The sequence below is a fragment of the Passer montanus genome, unplaced genomic scaffold (genome assembly GCF_014805655.1).
Source record: "Passer montanus isolate IOZ18808 unplaced genomic scaffold, ASM1480565v1 scaffold5, whole genome shotgun sequence".
Classification (NCBI taxonomy): Eukaryota; Metazoa; Chordata; class Aves; order Passeriformes; family Passeridae; genus Passer; species Passer montanus.
In genome coordinates this window covers 3624774-3645127 of record NW_024369929.1, presented here as the reverse complement: position 1 = coordinate 3645127, position 20354 = coordinate 3624774, and the positions used below count along the sequence as shown (strand labels likewise).

The window sequence follows — 20354 nt, the reverse complement described above, 5'->3', positions numbered from 1 at the left end:
AAAGTTATTTCAGAACAATCAAAAAAATCAATGTCAATTATTTAATATTTAGCCTTAAGTGATACTGCAGTCTAATTCTTAACTCCCCCACAATTTAAAGTGGAGTCCCTAAGCAGATATTGGCTCTTACTATGTCCCAAACCAAGAAGATAATGTAATTAACATCATAAAACATGGTGATTTACATACTACCCACATAACTCAGACAAATAAATAATCCTCCCACAAATACAAAAAAACAATACTGTCATGTTTAGGGAAGTTAGCTTTAGCATTAAATTCAGTCATAGAAATATTAAGTAAACAATTCAGTATTCAAGTTAGTTTACAGCTCTTTGAGGGCCTGACAGATCATCCAAGCTCAAGCACAGTGTAGAATTTGGTTAGCTGCTCAACTTTTTTTCATAGAAAAATACCATGTCCATAGAAGAAATGCAATTAATTTCAACTTACTCAGTGATCCACTCTTTTATTTGACCTTAGTTAAAGGCAAACCAAGTACAGATACTGTACATTAAAATATATGCACATAGAACAAACCGTTGTTCTTCATTCTACCTTAAAGGCTCAAACCTCCGCACTTGTTTATTAGAGCCCTTTGCAGGCAATGACTCCTCTCTGAAACACATTGCACCCACATTTAAATATAGAGAGATCCATCTGCAGGTCCCACATAGCCAACACCTATTAGCAGCACATCAATTAGTGTCCATATGCCAAGTCCACCGAAGCTGAAGAGTTTTCCCAGACCTTCCCGCCACTGACCCAAATAGAAACGATCGGCACCAAATCCACCAAGGGTGATGCTACAAGAATAAAAATATGATTAATGATTATTATTGTTACAGGAACTGAGCTTGGGTACCCAAGTGTTTTTCCTCCAGCTGTGTTTGCTGAAGACAGCCAGCACTGTTGCATGTGAACCCTTCATGCATTCTGTGCCCACCATTTCAAGCTAGACTATCTGAAATACTGGTTATCCAGCACACCTTTAAAAAATACCAAGAAGAAAACCACAGAACCTGAAGATTTAAAAGAAAACTATTGTAATCTATTGTGACATTATCTAATAGTTCCTGCTTACCTCAGTGCCAAGGCAGTAGACCACTTATAACCTCCAGTCCAATTGCAATAGAGCATCTTAGGAAAGACACGGTTACCTAAACATTGGAAAATATTAAAACATTGATGCAATAAACAAAGACCATATTATAAGGAATAAAATGACAAGGAAGAAGATACTATATTTTTTCCAAAAGGAGTCTCAAAGGTTTGTCACTAACTAAGAAACAACTGTCAACACACAGGCTCATTTATACCCTGTAGTTCTCTGTTCCATCAATCTTCATCCCATATCAGAAAAGTCAGTGAATAAACAGAGGGAAAATTAAGCCTAGTTGGATGGAATCAGCATAATTTTTTTTAAACTGGCCTATGGATACATTTGATATTGATTCTATTAGTGGTCTGAGAATCAGACCACTAGTAGCTTCAAGTAATTTTAACTCACAGAAGTTGACAAAAATAAAAAGAACTGTTTTCTCTGGTATGACAGTATAAACAATATAATAAGCCAATGTTTGCAGTTAGATGTTGCTATTACGCTAAAAAATGAAATGCAACAATAAAAAATTCAGTAGATTGATCAAAGAGCAAGCTATTATTGCAAAAGAACACAATCTTTGTATTCACCCATTACAGAGTATGTGGAAAATTCTTTAGAGAACTCCAGCCTTGCCCACCTTACCTAGACAATGGATGTGATCCCGGACCGTGCATGTTGCATTGTATCGCTGCCGAGGGCAGGAAACTGTCATGCAGCTTGTGGAATTGGTACAGACATAATCACTTGTGGCAAGCTGCCAGCAAAACTGGCACGTCATGTTAATTGTAAAGTTCTCCTGCTCGTGGTTATTCTCATCCTGTAAAAGGACAGCACTATTACTTCAATAGTATTAATACCAAAAATCAATGTGCAGTATCAGATTTAATGAGTAGACATTTTGGGCAAAAGAACAATTGCTCTGTTTTCTACCTCTTATAGAGCAGAATAGAAAACCACCAAAGTGGTATCAAAGTCATGTTTAACATTCCTGATTCCTCCAATCTAAGGCTGCTGCCAAAAGGAGGACTCATTTAGTTTCACTTATAAGGTCAGTTCGTAGCTCTGACAGATATTTAGCCTCCCCACTTTCAAAATGTTTGGAGTGGTTTAACTCAAAGGCATGGCCAGGTAACAAAAAGATCCAAGGCAAGAAAGGCAAACCAGGGAAGGGAAGGCCTGCCTCTTCAACAGCCCACAGTGAGTGATCAAACTTATCCCAGAACTGCAAACCTGTCCACATCAGAACCTGGAAATCAATATTCTGCATTTTAAGACAAGATGCCACAGTTTAATTACTTAAATCTGGGGTTAAGAGTAACAGGTTACTTACAACACAGTGAACATGCGGCTTGACTTTGCAATCAAAAGTTGCTGTCTTCCCATATATACAGGAATAGTTTGTGTTACATGTCATGCAGTCTGGTGGCAGTCTACTGCAAAGCCCGTTGCTGGGACAATTAGTCAGGTAAGGTGGAATTTCTGTACTTTCTGAAAGGTGCAATAAGTGAATTAAGAATATGAGTTAAAAAAGCTAAATAGTCTAAAGTATATATATATACAGTTTTTTATACATATACATAGACAAACACATGCACTGACACTGCAGAAAGGGCTTTCCTCATTATACATGGAGCAGCATTCCCAGCCCGTGCTGTGAGAGCCAGAGGAGCCACAGGGCTGTGTGCAGGACACCAGCCAACACTCCAGCCCAGCACCAGGACTGAGCTGGTGGGGATTAGTTCTGCCTCAGCCAGCACTCCTCAGCAGAAGTAATCACCTCAGGAATAGCAGCGGGGTGACACGGGTAACCTACTTTGAGCTGAGCTCTAATTAGGGCTACAGCTACCTCAGCCTTTGCTGTTTGCACGTGTACAGAATGACCTCCTAAACTGCCAGCAAGAACAGCATTTCTGTCAGTCCTGGTGCACCCTTGGTGAGCTACAAAGCTGTACTGATGGTGGGCAGGGAGCAAGTTCTTGCAGGATGCTGGAGTCTTTCAAGAACTTCCACCATGCTGAAGGGTATAAACCACATATATCACAATGGTACTTGAACTTACCATTTTCTAGTTCTTATATGGACCAGTTGTGTAATTAGATAACCCAAAGTAATTGTTATGGTCACTAGAAAGTAATTCATAATGTGTTACACTGCAATGTTTCTTACCACTGTGAAATCATGCACAGGTTTCTAAGACCCAGTTCAAGAACTTTCAGACTCAAGACTGAGAAGGATCCATGGATAACAAACAAAAGAAACAACACAATACCTTACCTAATGCTTTAAAATAGGGAGCATTTGTACTTGTTGAAGTTAGGCTTTTTGCCAGGGTAGACTGTGGCTGTGAAAGCTTTGTCGTCATCAAAGATCCCGCTACAAGACAAAAACACGGAGAAAGTGAAATTCCTAAAACAAATTCTACCTTCAGAAACAGCTTGATTTCAGCACTCTGATATGAAAATGCAAGTGGAAAGTGTAATGAGACTAGAAAAAAATCTGTTTTCCTGTTCTACTAATAGTTGGATATTTATGTTAAGTATTAAGAGCATTACAACGGAATTGATCCTTTAAGACAATGAATTACATTTACTTCCATTCAATCTTATTTTTTTGATTTATGAGAATTAAAAGCACTGCTCAGAAAGCAGATTTTACACAGGGTTTTCCACTGAACAATACCATTTAATGGAGCAATGGCAGCAGTTCTTTGACAGAAAGATGGAGCAGAGGTAGCGCTCGGGAGGCACGGCCGGCTGAGGGCTGGGGAGAGCCGCGGTGTGCCAGCTGCTGCCGAGCCCTCACGGCAGCCACCGGGCACGGGAGAGGAACGAGAGGCAGCCTCGGCACACCACCCACCCCGACCGTGCCGAGGAGCCCCAGGACGCTCTCACCCAATAGTTGGATATTTATGTTAAGTATTAAGAGCATTACAACGGAATTGATCCTTTAAGACAATGAATTACATTTACTTCCATTCAATCTTATTTTTTTGATTTATGAGAATTAAAAGCACTGCTCAGAAAGCAGATTTTACACAGGGTTTTCCACTGAACAATACCATTTAATGGAGCAATGGCAGCAGAGGTAGCGCTCGGGAGGCACGGCCGGCTGAGGGCTGGGGAGAACCGCGGTGTGCCTGCCAGCTGCTGCCGAGCCCTCACGGCAGCCACCGGGCACGGGAGAGGAACGAGAGGCAGCCTCGGCACACCACCCACCCCGACCGTGCCGAGGAGCCCCAGGACGCTCTCACCCACGCACGTTCGCGACAGAGAGCAGGCAAAAGGAGCTGTGTAACACAGCCGCACACGAGCCGGCGAGCGGGGCCTGGCCCGGCTGCTGCCCCGACACCGAGCAGCTCAGCCCCAGCCCCGCAGAGCCGGCACAACGCAATGCGGCCATGCCCCAGACAGCCGCTTCGCCCCCGGGCAGGGGAGCGGCAGCGCATCCTCACCCGCCGCGGGCTCCGCCACCTCCGCAGCCGGACCGCGCTCAGCCCTGCCTGAGGGAGCGGCCGCCGCCGCTCGGACAGCCGTCCCCACCCCAGGCCCCAGCTCCTGCCCCTTCTCCCACCCTTGCTGCCCTGCCTCGGCCCTGCGGCCGCGCTCACCGCGGCCCGAGAGGACGGAAAGCTGCGACAGGAACAGCGCGGCCCCGCAGAGCCCGCGCAGGGCGCGCCGCCACCACCGCGCCGCCATCTTGGTGCGCCCCGCGGGCCCGGCGCCGCCGCCAGGGGGCGGGCAGGGGGCGGGGCCGGGCGCTGAGGGAACGGCAGCGCCGCGCGGCCCCACGCGGGAGCGGGGAGCTGAGAGCGGGCCGAAATCCGCTCTGAAACACCCTCGGCAATTCGGGAAACACCCTCGGAACCTCAGTGCTGCAGCCTCAGTACATCGCACATGGAGCACGAAAGCGATTGTCCATGAAAATGTAGGTATGTATAAAATACAGAGATAAAAATCGCCCGCCAGCCCCCGTGTTAATTCTGTCAAGTGGAACGGAAAGCTTTCCCCTTGCTCCTTCAATGTTTGTTTTTCCCCCTTTTCTTTTAGGAGATAAAAACAGATTCACAAACGAATACAAAACCAAACACAGACCTATTTAACACACGTCTGTATGAGTGAGGCCAAAGTAAAACAAAAGCTTTGTATTTGTGTTAATATTTACGCACTAAATTGTAGCTTCTGCTTCCTGGCTGTGATATTTAAATCACAACTACAGCGGAATAGCTTAGATAACTGAGCAATACACTTAACACTACATAAGCCTGTTAACTAAATAACAGCATGTTAAAGTGAAAAAAATGGTAAAAAATTAATCTCAAAAAAATCCAGCAACAGCAGCTTTAAAACCGCTTCTAAGCATAAACAAAACAGAAATATGGCCAGTTTCAAGTCCAACATACTGTTTTAAAATTAAAATTGTCCTCCGTTCCTTCTCAGCATTCTACTTTCAGCAAATAAAGTAATAAATTACAGACAGAAAAGTTTTTCAAAGTTGTTTTTTTTTGTTTTAGTAAAAAGCCAAAACAACAGCAGACAGAGGAAAAAAATAAAACACTTCACACACAGTTACAGTAATTAAACTGCATTCTTGTCAGCTTCACAGCAGCCACTCATCACACCAACTCCTTGTTACACTGAGCCTTCCAACGCCTTCCAAAAAGGACTCCAGTGCATTAATATTCTGTGAACACACATTCTGAAACAACCAAGATGTTCACATGCCCCCCCTCAAATTTCTGTTACCATCTGTAGTTAGGAAAAAGCCTAACCCAAACTGCTCTCGAGGCACCTAGGCACGGCCAAGCTCAGGCTGCCAGGTCACAGTCAGGAGAGCTGGGACTCTGTGACTGAGGGAGCTCAGCTCTCCCAGATCTCCCCCGTCCTTCCCAGCCTCCTGATCCCCACACAGTACAGCCCTGACTTCCCTCCACAGCAAACCCACCCCATCAGAGTTGTAGGACTTCCTAAATAAGCATTCTGCCACTCAGGCAGATTGGAAACCCATGCGATTGCTAAAGGAGTTGGCAGGTGCATCTGTCCTCCCATGCTTTTCCTGGAGCACCAGCAGTGCTCCATTTGCTTATTTTGTGTATCCATTAACTGAAAATTCTCTCAGATGAGCTTCACTGCTGTGCAGGAAGAAAGAAACATTTCACACAGGCAGCTAATTTTTTTTTTCCTAGCAGCAACATCAGAATTCTTCTTCTGCATTTGCAATTTGTGAAGTCTTAAATTTCTTGAGTTTGTCAATAGTAGAAGACACTGAAATCTCTCCGTGAACTTTGTTGTCTCTCGTTCGCACATTGACAGCATTATTTGCTTTCTCCTTTTCTCCAACCACTGCAAGACACAGCACAAAATATTACACAATCTACATTAGAAAATAAGTCTAAACAAACTTTGTCCAACATTAGAATTTAAATGATATTCAGAAATGTAAGATGCTGCAGTTACCTAAAATGAAGTTATACTGAGCCAGCTGAGCATTTCTAATTTTCTTGTTTAATGTGCAACTTTGATCTAGATCCACATCTGACATAAAACCTGCTTCAAAAAACTGGTTGCAAACCTAAAAAAAAACCCCAAGAAAGCAAAACCCTCTTAGTATTACTATACAGTTTACAACATACACTTGTAAATGCTGCAATTATTGATCTCTCCCAACAATTAATTCATGTGTATGCATAATTTCATTCTTGTGGATGATTATAAGGATTTCAGTGAGGTTATCTGAAGAAACCTGCACACACAGCAGCACCCCAGCTGGGAAACAATACAAGGTAACATCTATATCAAGCATGCTGCTCTACTACTGCATGTCAAAAACGTCCTCAGTCTGAGAAAGGAGAAAGAGGAGTAGGAACAAACACTTATTCTTTTATTAAAACAAAAGCATGGGACAGGGTAAAACCAATCATGGTTCAAAAGTGATGTAGTCATGGTGGGAAATGGAAGAAACTGGCTCTGCCTAATTAGAGCTGAGAGTGCTGTAATAAAGCATTATTTATATAAGGTTTGTCATCCAGGATGCTTTGTCCTTTAATAATTACAGAAGTATGCACATAATTAAAGAACCCAAAATACTTGAAGTTACACACCCCTTACTCAGACATATACAAATCTTGGACAGAAACTTTTATATTGAAGAATTTACCTTTCCCCCCAGACTTATCTCCAGAGTCATTAAGCATTAATTCCCTGTCTAGGACAAGTACTAAGGATGTCTGAAATCTGCCTGGAGATCAGGAGACAAGCTCTCCTCTCACCTGCTGGGCGTATTGCTCCGACGTGGGGCCCACAGGCACAACCATCACCTGCCGCGGAGACAGCCAGAACGGCCTGGCCAGCACAGGACAAACAGCAAACAAAGGTGCATTTTACATTTCCAGTCATGTTCCACAATAAGAATTGCTGTATAGAATGATTTACATTAGCTAAGGATGTTGGGGAGTGTATTATCTCCCTCTTTTCAAGCTCACGTAAAATAGCAAATAGATTGATTTCAGTAAAATGACATATGGGGAAGTTGGACCTTCTGTTTTCTTCACAAATGACTTCACAACTTTAAACATTTTTTTCTGCATAACTTCCACTTTTACCTATAACTTTACAATGAAGGTGGACAGTCAAGTGATTGAAAATAAGAATTAACTCTTCCTTAGTAATTTAAATACATTTATTAAGAAATACTTCCAGAGCTTATCCAAGATAAAATGATCAATGTTGAAGTACGAAACTATTTCACGTATTTCGATTAATGAATGTCTGTGTATACACAAATAATTGCTTTAAATACATCTGACATCCTGCTGGTACAAAGGCACAATTTTAAAGAAATAAGGAACAAGAATAATGCAGGATTTATACATTCCACTACAATTCCTATTTCTGCACTATTTTTACTTTTTTCTGCAGTCTCATGAAACTGTATGGATACCACATAAATCAGGCCAGAAAACTGGACTTTTTCTGTAATCTTACTAATTTTGAGAAAATGTTTGGGATATTATTTTTGCATTATAATATATGGGACAATAGGAAGGATATGCAGTTTCTACGCTGTTAGTGTTCTGAAAATTCCATTTGTGCCACATACCATTTTCCTCCATAATTTTCTGCTAGAATAGCTATCATTCTCTCCACAGATCCCAAAATAGCTCTGTGAATAATCACTGGCCTTTTCTTGTCATCACCATCCTTACTAAAAAAAAAATTTAAAAATCAAGGTTTTTTTAAAAAATACAGTTATTTGAGCAGAGACACAAGTAATCCTACTAATATTTTTGACTCCACTTTAAACAAAGACAAAATTTAGTTAGTTATACTTATGAAAAGACTACTGGTTTTATTAAAAATGTACTTCAAGTCAGCTGGGCTTTTAAAGAAATTCTGATTTAAAATAATCATGCCTATAGCTAGTGGCAGAGATACACTCAAATTTGAGAAGACACTTGACTGACTCAGCACCATTTTTGTGCATTTTAATATTTTATGTTCTTCCTTGCACTCTCCTTCCATTAGGACTTGCTTTTGTTTTGTTGCACAGGAACTTACTTGCCCTTACTTTTCATAACTTCACTTAAATTACAATCCTGAAATTTAAAAAAACCTGGCTTTAAAAAAAAAGCTAGTTCATAACAATATTATCACCTATCACAAAAGCAATAACATCTACTGTAGAATATACCACAGGACCATAAAAATACAGATTCTTACTCTCTCTTCCCCATCTTCATAATATGCAAAAATCAAACACAGCAAGAAATACAACCCAGAAAATGAGTATTCAAGTCAATGTAGCACTAAAAGTAATTTGCTCAGTGGGCCTAGCTGGAAACCAGCCACATTTTCACTAAAAGCTGTTAGCACGTGGTTGATGTTCAAAATAGTTAATTTAATCTGATAAAAATAAAGAACCACTTAGTACAAACATACTTGCTCCTTAGAGCATGTTGAATTTGTGAGCTGTGTCTTCCAAGGAGACACAATGACTGGGCTGAAAACGAAAAGTGACTCAGCTGAGGGGTTTTTAGCATTACTGATGATCAATTGCCTTCAAAACTGGCTGACAAGACAGATAATGAGATTTTTCCTGCATTTACAATTAAAGTGAGCTATCATCACCTTCAGAAAATATCTTCAAGTTCATGACTCTCTCCTCTACCCACTGGGAGTGTTTGCTCTGCCTGCCAGCTGACTGATTTACAAGGTAATCATTTGTTAAATGAGCAATATAGCATTAGTACATAATGGGAATTACAGATAATGAAAGCTATTGTTAGATTTCATTTTAAAAAGGAAGATATTCAGCTTAACCACTCACCCAACATAAGTAAGATTAAACCGAATGGGCAGCTGGAAGTCAAGCTGGATGGTAGCACATTGATGGTACCTACCAATTGCATCTTTGATTTTAATATCAATCTGTGAAGCAAAATTACACAGTTACTAAATATAGTCTGCCTGCAGTACATCTGCATTTCTGTCCATCCCAAAGTTATACTGAAATGCTGAGTCACTAACCTTAGGACCATAAAATGCTCCATCTCCTGGATTCAAACTCCACTGCTCCCCGAAGTTATTCAAGCTGTTTTGAAGTTGCTGATCATAATAATGAGAGAGTAATAAAAAAAGGTATAGAAAAGCCTCTCATTACAGGAAGTCAAAGCAATTGCTTTTGAAATTCAAAAGGAGTCAAATGGCAGGACAACCCCTATTGTTCAAGCATTTCCTCATTTATGATAAATAATCTGGAAAATGTAGTTCCTTGTATAAATATTTTGATTATTCAGATAGAAAAAAATTAACAGAAATTTAACTAGATCAAGGTAAGGGGCTAAGCAAGAATCTGAAAGTTCTGGTTTTCTATAGAGACTTCAGATTTCATGTGATGTTTCCCTACAAGAATTTCCACCAAGGTCAGTATTTAGCATCTGATTTAAGCAATTTCACCGTGCAGCATGGAAGAACTCCGTTAAATATCTATCTCTGCAAGTATAAGTATTAAGGGGTTTGTTTGTTTGCTTTTAAATTAATTACCTTTTCTGCATGATCCCAGATCTCTAAATCTCCAAGATAATTTTCTGGTCTTGTAGAAAGATGTAGTTGAAAGGTAAACCCAAAGACAGCATACACTGACTTCAAGAAATCAAGACAGTCCTTAATTTCTTCTTCAATCTTAAACATAAAACATATTAAAATAGGTTAAAATTTACTTAAATAAAGATGTAATTGGATCAACTGAATTCCTTGTAACAAGAACATAAGAGTCCATGAAATAAGAAAGAATTAAAAATCACTTGAAAATTACATCCAAGGAACCCAAATCCATTTAATGGGCAAAGTGAGATCCGAGGCATTGAGGTTTCAAAGCATAGCAAAAAAAAGTGGTATTTTTGTTAAGCATGAGGGTATGGAGACAAATGGTATCCTGATTTAAGGTACATCAATTTATACATGCAGTTCCACTAAAATCTATGGCATTACTGACAAAATAAAGTTTTTATTCAGCATTACTGTAGAAAACAATGGGATCAACTGCTTTTTATTTGCAGAGGGAGATGGAAAATGCAACAAATCTTACTTCCTGGGGTTTAGTTGCCCAATGCATCTTTCTAAAAAAAAAAATGAAGCACCTAGAAAAACCCTGACCAAAAGCAGCCTTACGCTACAAAATGGAAGAATCAAGAGTTGAAATATTTCAGGGATGTTTTTCTTGTTTACTGTTAGTTTGCACTGCGAGAGGGAAGGGGTTTTTTTGGTTGACTGGTGGAAATGTGGGAGGTGCTCTTTTTTTTTTTTACCTGTTCCATTGTGCAAAAGATGTGAGCATCATCTTGTTGGAAGCGCCTTACACGAGTCAAGCCACTCAAAGTGCCTGAGAGCTCATTTCGGTGAAGAACTCCAAAATCTGCAAGTCTAAGAGGCAATTCCCTCCAGGACCGGGGACGATGGGCAAACATCAAGCTAAAACAAACATGGAAGAACCTTCCTTTTATCCTTCTTACAGGAGATTTAGGACAAGACAGAAATAAACGAAGCTCAGTAGAGACAGTAATCACATTTTTAAGTATTTACTCATTCAAGTTGTCTACATCCTGAAAGACAGGCAAACAGAAGAAGCACACCACTCAGTGTACTGCTAAAGATCACTGAGAAAAAAAACACTAAGAGTAAATCAAGACTGATTCATCTGTACCCTTCTTGGAAAACCACATCTGATGCTCACCTCTAACCAACAGACTTGGTATTTACTAGTGGTACAGACTGGTATTAGCGTGCACAAGCCCAGCTCAGTGCAGACTCACTGCAAATGTTTGCTTTGGGATACTGTCAGAGAAGCTCTCTGGACACCCTGGCTTAGCAGTCTATCATAAACATACATGACAGTCTGTACTAATATTCCTTTTATTTCTCCTCGGCCCCAAAAAGGATAAATGATGTAAAATAAGACATTTTCCAGCTAAGAGTACAAACCAATGTCCTGGACAATTCATGGGTTTAAGGGCAAAGGTTTCCTTCTCAATCTCAAAAGAGAACATATTTTCACTGTAGTGCTGCCAATGTCCTGAAGCTTCCCAGAGTTTACTGTTGAAGACGTTCGGAGACACAACTTCAGTGAAATTACGCCTGCGATATTCCCCCTAGAAACAAATGCAACATTTCAAAGGTGAGAGAGCTTTTGACAAGCAAAAGCTTGATTCTTTTCAACTGTGGTATTATGATGGCAATTCACAGGGACAGAATAGGACTACTGCACATGTAGACTTTGCACAACTGGAAAAACACAGCTTCACTCTGCCTTATTTTCAAAAACATGAAATTTGTATGATCCTTGTAAAAGTCTTGTATGTGTTTACATACATAGGTACTTCTCTTTGTGTGGATAGCTCAGCACTAGGAATGGCCTATCACTTAACATCAACAAATGACAATGAAGCTGTTAGGACTTACAGCAGTGACATCAGTATATCCTCACCCGTATGAAATCCACGAGCGTGTTATAAAGAAAGGCACCTCTAGGCAGAAAAAAGCAGCTTCCAGGACTCAAATCATGAAAGAAGAAGAGTTCTTGCTCCTAGGTAAATCAAAACCAGAATGCTCTAATATCAATTCAGAGAGAATTGCAGAATGTAACTACTTAACACACATCAAGACACTGCTTGCAAAGATGGAATGTTACAAGAAGATGATTTATGGTCTGCAAGTTCTCAGCAAGACCAGTTAATTGACCTGCAGTTTTCACTCTTAGAGATTTGTAATAACACTGAATTCCATTTGATCTTTGACTGTGTAAACACACATTTCTCCAAATTTACACCTATTATAAAGAATGACCAAACCATCTTATTTACACAATTTCCATATAAATTATCTTCTATAAAAAATAGAGTGGCTTAGGAAGGATCTGCAAAGACTCTACATTAATAGGTTTAAGATTTATATCCCTAAACTAAGGGACTAAAGCCATTAATTTCTTCCTAACATTAGTTTAACACTCATATGCAAGTGACAAGTTGAATTTGTAGGACTAAAACTTCAAAATATAAGTGACATCAAGAAGCACATAGAACTGGCTCCCCTTAAAACTGCCAACAACAACAAAAAAATCAAACCAAAACTAAAATACAAGGGGAGAGAATGAATTCTGTAACAGAAGTATAAAAAGTAGACAGTGGAATAGTGTACCTTCCCAATTTTCCTATGATCCCGGTTTTTTGCTTCTTCCTGGACTTTTTCCCATTCCTTCATCATTTTGTTATCAGGAAAGGATATTCCATATATTCTCTGCAGAGTTTCCATGTCAGATTTTCCTTCCCAATAGGTAGAGGAACTCTGATACACAAAACCCATACTTTAAGATAATATTACATCATATCAGGGAAAGAGGGATAAACACTAACCTATTTGGACATTATTGTATTTTTCCTTGGGAAAAGAATTATATGCAGTCCTTCAGCATTTGTATGTAATACAAAGAGATGTGCAGCAGTGCCTTTTAGTCAGCATACTAATTCAAAAGACAAACAGAAGTGACAGGTCAAATAATATTTTATTCTTAGGTACCTTGTTTTAACTCACATCATGGCATATTTTATTATTTCATGTTATGGCTTTTAAAAAGGCAGGACTTGTTTACATTGAAAACAAAATGCAGTAGGAAAACAAGAAAGGCAAAACAAACCTAACTCTCACAGCTAAATCTGAGCACTTTTAACCCTCTACCCACTCATTCCTCAGAACTCAAGAGTTCCATACACTTCAGTTTGTAAGTCAGGAAAAGCCACAATGATGAATATTCCAAAGAGCTCAGACTAATAAGGTTACCAAAACTGGCTTCTGTGAGTAACTTAAACTACACCACACAGTCAGAGGCCTCTGCAAACACTGTCTCTGGCTTCCCTGGAAGCAATGCCATTTTTTAACAGCACATTTGCAGACCTGCTAAGGTCCACTTTATCTCCTGCACCTGACAAGGTCAAAATACTATTTTCAGACCCAGTGAGTATATTAATGTTAACTCACTGCAGAACAGAGCATGTACATCCCCTTGCACTCAGACTGCTGCTACAGACTAACCATGACACTGTGAAGTGCAGTGCTGATGGGAGAGAGTGGCACAATCCTGCCACAGGGGCTTAGGCTGCTCTTCTCTCCTGTGCAGAGCAGAACTGGCTCCACAGCTCATCTGGTCACCACTAGCCACAGTGGTTTTGCAGTGCTCATCAGTCTAAGTGAGCAGGTTACTACACTAACACTGCTGAAAAGCACACTGGTAACTTTCACTGAGGTACTACTGTCTTAGCCAAGAATCAGTAAATGTCAGACACAGATCAGTGATCAAGGTCAGTAGTTCTACTTGTACAATGGGAACTGGGAAAGAAATGAAGAACTATTGTACAGCAGGCAAAGAAAACAATACAAAGGACCAATCCTACTACAATCAGCCCAGGAAAAATAAATATATAAATAAATCAACTGACAATTTATTTCAGTTTTGACGCACAGGTAATTTAAACTTACCTTAATTATTTTAAGGGCCTTAATTTTTCCAGTGTGTCTCACATGTGGTCCCTTGCAGAGATCAATCAATGGACCACATCTAAATGCCAAAACAAAGAGTGTCCATTTCTAAGCAACCCAACATTTTTCAATACATTCACCAATGGCACACAAGTTCATGTTTGACACATTCAGACATGCTGGTAACTATAAATATGCACCATGCAGCAAATTCAGTGTACCTTAAATGTAACTGTGCCTCCTATCTGAAGTGGAACATTCACTCAGTAAATGCTCAGCACACTTGATCCATTTACAAGAGCATCATAACACATTTGCCAATTTATATAGTTCCATACGTAAACTTGTTCAAGTTGGCCAGGAAATTTTAAAGTGTGCATCAAACAGAAAATGATGTTGCCATTTTCCAACCAACAAGTAACTGAATGAGGTTCCTCACCCCACACTGAACTAGAGTTAGTTTATCCATTATGTAGCAAGACAATGTCAGAGATGGCAACTTATTTTAATCAGAGGGAATAAATAAAAACTGAATTTGACATTTGTCCACAAATTGAGACCTAATCTGTCCCAGCAGAGAAAAAAAATCTCACTCTACCTAAGTAGCAATATTAATTGCAAACTTAAGTCCCAATCACACAAGAATTAAAAAAATTCCAAATTATTCTCTCATATTACATTAATTAGGTATAAAAATACTTAATAATACCATTCAAGTATATTTCTTTACCTGTATACTGTGGTAGTTGGTGTCTTCACCTTCTCATTAAGGATACGACACTTAAACTTGTTATACTGTGTGTGGAAGCATGAACAGCCAGAAATGTCAATAAAATGGATAATAAAATTCTCTTCAAAAATTACATTTTAGTATTACAAATGCACCAGTAAAAAGCACTTCTAACTAAAGAAACAAAAAACCCCAAAACAAACTAAAACCCCACCAAACAAAACAAAACAACAAACCACCAACAACAAAAATACCCCACATGTATTTCTCAGAAGAGTTGCAAAAACAGAGGGGAAGGAGACAGAAACATCTTAACTCCCCTGAGGGTGTGGTGAGGATTGTGATCACCACCTGAACACCCCAAGGAACTTGTGAAAAGCAGTCACACAGCACAGTGAGACTGGTGATATTCTCTGAATAAAACAGGAGCAGAACTAAAGCCTTTTCTGACCTGTCTTCACAAGCGAGCCAGAAGAAATGCATACTTTCATTAACTTGTTATTGCATTGAGCTGGAGGTGTGTTTTGAGAGGAATACAGAACTGTTTTTATACGTGTTTGAAAACATCCTGAACACTTGGGAGGGCATATGGAGAGGGGGAAAAGGATGGTATTGTTTTTCTTTATTTTACTAGACAGGTACTATTCTGATGAGTTAGTCACATGCAATATTTCATAAAAGTTACATTTTAAATGATCACTACAGCAGATCCACAGCTACTCTAAAGATTTACCTTAAACATGTCTAACAGGATCTCCTTTCTGACTTCCAGCCTTTCAAAAGCCTGTTTCTCTTTTATGATATTTTTACAACGATTCTCTAGTAGTGGGAATTCAGTACTAGATACACTTCTAGATAAAAAGACACAGGCAAAAGAAATATAAATTAATTATTTTGATACTCCCATTTTTCTAATTTGAAAAACATGGAATGTGTTGTGATTTGTCAGTTTGTTTTTTTCTTAGTTACTTACAATCAGCTGTATTTTCAGACACTAAACCCAGAAACACAGACAGTACCACCCTGAAGAAACCGATTGCAATCATTCCTTTGAATGTCTGCAACAGTCTTTGACACAATCAAATATCTGGAATACCTATAGCTCAAAATATATGTATGATTTAAGAAAAAAACAAACCAAGGGGAAAAAAGGCTCAACTCAGCCACAGGAGCCAGTTTATCAGCTCATGCAGATTCAGTATGCCCCCTGCCTACAGAAGGATAAACAAGGAAAAAAACAGAATTGTAAAGCTGTGCATAAGGATTAGAAAAGTAGTAAACACCTAGACAAGTTACATGCATTTGTGCCCTTTCTACAAGACTATGGACCCTGGAAACCAAACTTGAATGACTCTTCAAGGAAACCATCCCCTTTGCCTCACAGGAACTTCAGAAACTTCAACCCAGACACTGCATTTTTTCCACAGGACAGGTTCAACTCTTACAGAGCAGGTGTCTGAACACTGCTTCTGAATTTAGATATATACACACACTCAGTTGAACTGCATATACAGAAAACTATGTTTCAAATCATATTAGAGTCAGAATTGTACTTTTAACATGCAGAAACAAACAAAATAATTCTAGTACTGATCTTTAATAGGAGTATTAAATTTCTACGACGCTAATTTTACCTGTCTTCGATATACATGTCATAATAAAATCCATTCTCAATTGGTGGTCCATAGCATAAGCAGCCCCCAAAATGTCCTTCCATGGCCTCTCCAAGAATGTGAGCACTTGAATGCCAATAAACCTGTAAATGAAGTCAGCTGAGCAAACCATGAGGTCAATGGCATGTGTAACTAAAAACAAAAAAACAAAACTAGAGATAGCTGCAGACAGGACACAGATTAGAACCAATGTTGTTCAAATTTTGAGAGAAGTAAACCAACTTTATATTACTCATTTAGAATATTTCAAAATGAAAAGATAATGGCAGATGTAGCACTAAAAGCCCACCATACTTCAGTCTGAAAGAGGATGACTATATATATATCTCTTTCCTTCAACTTAATTACTGCACCTTGTTTATTTATAAGTTAATATCAGCTGAAATCTGTGCACCACTAATCCCATCTAAAGCAATGTAGCTGATTAGATTGCCATTGTTCACATTCAGTACATTTATTAATGGGTCTGTAAACTACACTACCTGAAATGTCAGAAGAGGGAAGCCAACAACACAGTAGATCAATACTAGTCTCATGTTCTGACTTCTTATTAATTGAGACTATTTCAGAGCTACTGCTACAAGATAAACCCTTGACAGGCTCCTGAAATGTCTCCAACAAGCTTAACCACATAAATAATTCCTTGACAAAACTGAAGTCCAATCCTAGCATATAAAGATAACATAAGCTTCAGACTGAATACATTACAGCAAAATCTCAGTCAAGTTACTAAGTATACGTATATTTTAATTGCCTAAGAAATGTCTATTAAGGATCTAATAAACAGTGCCAGTACAAGGGGATGTAGATTTTATTTATGACTCAAGGCTAATATTGGACAGCTTTGAGAAAACAGTAGAGACTGCCTCACTTTGCTTTCACTGTCTGATGTTCAAATGCACTGAGCCAAACCACAGACTGTTTCAAGTTAACATACAAATCAAGGCTTTCTGGACCAACTCCTTTGAGAAATAACTTGTTTATGTAAAAGAGAAGGAAGAAAAGAACACAAAGATTTTACTGACTCTCAGACTACAGGCACTTAGTATCTAATCTTTGTTGAATCATAGGAAATACATTGCTTGAGTAGTTTTGTGGGCTTTTTTAATATAAGATTTTTAAAGCTTAATGCTGCAATCAATTTTATGTAATTAGTTTCTTTAATCAAGCAGAAACCAGACTGTTTACTCACAGCTTTGGCTTCTTCATTATCAAAGGTGAGCAGCTCCAGAGTACAATCTCCCTCCAGCGGACGGTCCAGATCCCAGAGCTCACCATTCACTTTGGCTATGACTACATTTGAAGCCAACACTTGACTGAAGAAACAGAAGAGATAAGAGAAAAGAATATTTAGGTTCAGATTTGTAAAGGACTTTAGATTTCTAAACCCCATGAGACCACATCCACATCTTGTAGCACCTGAAGACAGTAAACTTTTGTTTCTGTAATCTTAAACCCTTGCCTACTTTTAAGGTATAGAACCTTAAGGTCTTGAGAGGTTTTGTTCAACACTTTTCAGTGCTGGCCATCTGGAGGAAAGGCTACACCTTACAACAGGTTCTACTGATTCTGCTAACTCACAAAACTTCTGATGTCTCTTAATTCCCAGCAGTGTCACAGATTTAACTGGAAGCATTATGATCCCAGCACAGAATCCCAAGCATCAGAACTGTCACCAGCTGTTTCTACTACACGGAGCTGAAGTGCCAATGCCTTCCAAGCACACCAATTTAAGGGAGCCACCACCCACTGACAGTGACATATACTCTATATAACAGGGTAAGAGACAAATGATAGTAACAGTTTTATCACTACAAAAGTACAACTCCTTGAATGGGCAGGTTACCTAATTCCTACAGCTAATTGATATGGTGTGGTTTTCCAAGATTCCCCTTCAATTGTCTCCCCATCTGTCAGAGTAATTTTGATAGATTTGCTCTGGTTGGCTGCTCTGTAAGCTAGCAAAGCATCATGTTCTTTTTTCAGTGCTTCATAAAACTTCAGTCTGTCTTCTATGAAGCTAGGCACACACTGGAGCTGTAAGACATAAATTCAATCATACACACACATATTTGTGAGACAAAGAGAATAAAAGGATTCACAGTGTTGGTGCATCCCCAGACGTTCCAACTTGTCCAGATTTAACTGTACTAGAATTTACACTAAAAATCAGTAAAGCATTTATAAATAATAATACACAAGACAGCACCATTCAACTTACTGATTATTTTATTTTCCACGCACTTTCATCAATCTGGGCCTAAATGGGTCTGTGAGCTGGACCTCAGAAAGCAGCTTATATTCCTGACCCAAAATTTGCATTTGGCAGATGTCCTGGAGAAATCTGGATCACTCCAGCAAGCCCTCACTTCTGCCACTGCATTCAAAGCATCAGATTCAAGCTAGACAGTTCACATGAAGGTTCCTGTATTTTAGCTTAAGGTGAGTTATTAAGCTCTACTGTACTACAGCAGGGCTCCCAATATCCCTTCAACCATCATGAATGCTCATGAACCATCATGCTCCTTAGGCACCACAAAACCACGACCTTTGCTTTCCAATAACCCAAATCCTTTCGTTACATAAAATGTAGAAATCTAATAATGTATCAGTAACCCTACTAATGCAAGATTAAGCTCCTGAATAATGTGAGGGTTTTTTTCTCTGTGCTATAGAGAGCTTTCTTCCCAAAAGCTGGGATTTCAAAATACAGCAAAGTATTACAGATTTGAGAGCCTTTTCTGAACCTGGTCAAATACCACTCCTATTACTATATGGTATTAAAGAACCACTTACATCATTGTGGTGTTGGTTCACAGCTTCATCTTCCTTTTTCTTTTCCTCTTTAATTTGATTCACTGCATCAGCTGGACTTGCACTGGAGACTTTCTGAAAACAGTGAGAATACAAAGTATGCCTGTACTATACCTTTGCCTTTTTTTTCCCAGCAATCATCAAAACAAACCAAACCAGTATAATATTGGAATAAGGTATATATCCTCTGTGCCAAGACTTCCCATGGCACATCTGAACTGCATCTTTTTGAAGTTCTGCAGACACAGCAGTGCTGCTCACCAAACAAAGTCCTCTCAACACAATTTCCCAAGTTTTACTACTACAACTATCACCAGCAAAATCGCCCCAGAGAGGCCGTTGGACATCAAAGCAGAGCAGTGAGCAGTCACAGGAACTTTCGATCGTGTGCTACCTCGAACAGGTTGCCCATTTATGCCGTGGATGCCCCATCCCTGCCAGTGTTCAAGGCCAGGCTGGATAGGGCTCTGATCATTCTGGTCTAGTGGAAGATGTCCCTGCCCATGACAAGGGGCTTGGAACGAGATGATCTTTAGGGTCTTTCCCGACCCAAACCATTCTATGATTTTGTCAACCCGCCGCCTTGGCACAAGGGCAGAGACGACTGCCCAGTGCTGCGGGCAGACACCGCGACAGGCTTCTGCTCCCGGGGGCTGGGCACAGGCGGCTCGGCGCGTGAATGTCCCTGCCCCGTCCCTTCCCTTCCCGCCCGGGGTCACCGTCCCGGCCCCGCTCCGAGCGGCCCCGGCGCTACCTCTCCGCCGGCCGGGGGCTGCGCCGGCGCCGCCCGGCCCAGCTCGGCCGCCAGGCTGCGGCGCAGGTGCAGCAGGCGGTACCGCAGCTTCTCGTTCTCGGCCCGCAGCCGCTGCAGCTCGGGGCTGGCGCTGCCGGGGCAGTGCAGCTCCTGCGGCTCCTTCAGCCGGCCGACCTCCGCCGCCAGCCAGCGCAGCTCCCGCTCCTGCCGCGACAGCCGCAGCTCCACAGCCTCGGCCGCGCCCGCCGCCGCCGCC

The 20354-nt window shown here is 40.3% G+C and overlaps 2 protein-coding genes across 2 annotated transcripts in view; both read right to left on the bottom strand.

The window, feature by feature from the left end:
- Window positions 1-453: 453 nt before the first annotated feature.
- TM2D3 (TM2 domain containing 3) lies at window positions 454-4825 on the bottom strand. Its single transcript, XM_039723594.1, has 6 exons — window positions 4713-4825; window positions 3380-3478; window positions 2436-2593; window positions 1748-1922; window positions 1085-1160; window positions 454-806 (listed from the first exon to the last, which is right to left on the bottom strand). The coding sequence occupies exons 1-6, from the start codon at window positions 4798-4800 to the stop codon at window positions 641-643; spliced, it is 762 nt and encodes a 253-aa protein (XP_039579528.1). The 5' UTR covers window positions 4801-4825; the 3' UTR covers window positions 454-640.
- A 933-nt stretch (window positions 4826-5758) lies between these two features.
- LOC120508910 (threonine--tRNA ligase 1, cytoplasmic-like) overlaps window positions 5759-20354 on the bottom strand; it is a 14878-nt gene continuing 282 nt past the window's right edge. Inside the window, exons 2-20 of the mRNA XM_039722981.1 lie at window positions 20099-20354; window positions 19327-19419; window positions 18377-18567; window positions 17723-17846; window positions 16492-16613; window positions 15591-15708; window positions 14858-14922; window positions 14128-14206; window positions 12793-12939; window positions 12083-12181; window positions 11581-11747; window positions 10908-11070; window positions 10144-10281; window positions 9628-9705; window positions 9428-9528; window positions 8201-8305; window positions 7371-7443; window positions 6559-6673; window positions 5759-6444 (exon numbers count right to left, since the gene is read on the bottom strand). Of these exons, the coding sequence (XP_039578915.1) occupies window positions 6296-6444; window positions 6559-6673; window positions 7371-7443; window positions 8201-8305; window positions 9428-9528; window positions 9628-9705; window positions 10144-10281; window positions 10908-11070; window positions 11581-11747; window positions 12083-12181; window positions 12793-12939; window positions 14128-14206; window positions 14858-14922; window positions 15591-15708; window positions 16492-16613; window positions 17723-17846; window positions 18377-18567; window positions 19327-19419; window positions 20099-20354 (2383 nt within the window). The 3' untranslated portion in view covers window positions 5759-6295. The remainder of the gene's footprint in view (window positions 6445-6558; window positions 6674-7370; window positions 7444-8200; window positions 8306-9427; window positions 9529-9627; window positions 9706-10143; window positions 10282-10907; window positions 11071-11580; window positions 11748-12082; window positions 12182-12792; window positions 12940-14127; window positions 14207-14857; window positions 14923-15590; window positions 15709-16491; window positions 16614-17722; window positions 17847-18376; window positions 18568-19326; window positions 19420-20098) is intronic.

Excerpts from the sequence above, each read along its gene's own strand:
- TM2D3 (XM_039723594.1), bottom strand. The coding sequence starts at position 4,800 with ATGGCGGCGCGGTGGTGGCGGCGCGCCCTGCGCGGGCTCTGCGGGGCC. Across the intron at positions 2,594-3,379 it reads TCCCTATTTTAAAGCATTAG|AAAGTACAGAAATTCCACCT; the intron begins GTAAGGTATTGT and ends TGCACCTTTCAG. Across the intron at positions 807-1,084 it reads TCTACTGCCTTGGCACTGAG|CATCACCCTTGGTGGATTTG; the intron begins GTAAGCAGGAAC and ends TTATTCTTGTAG.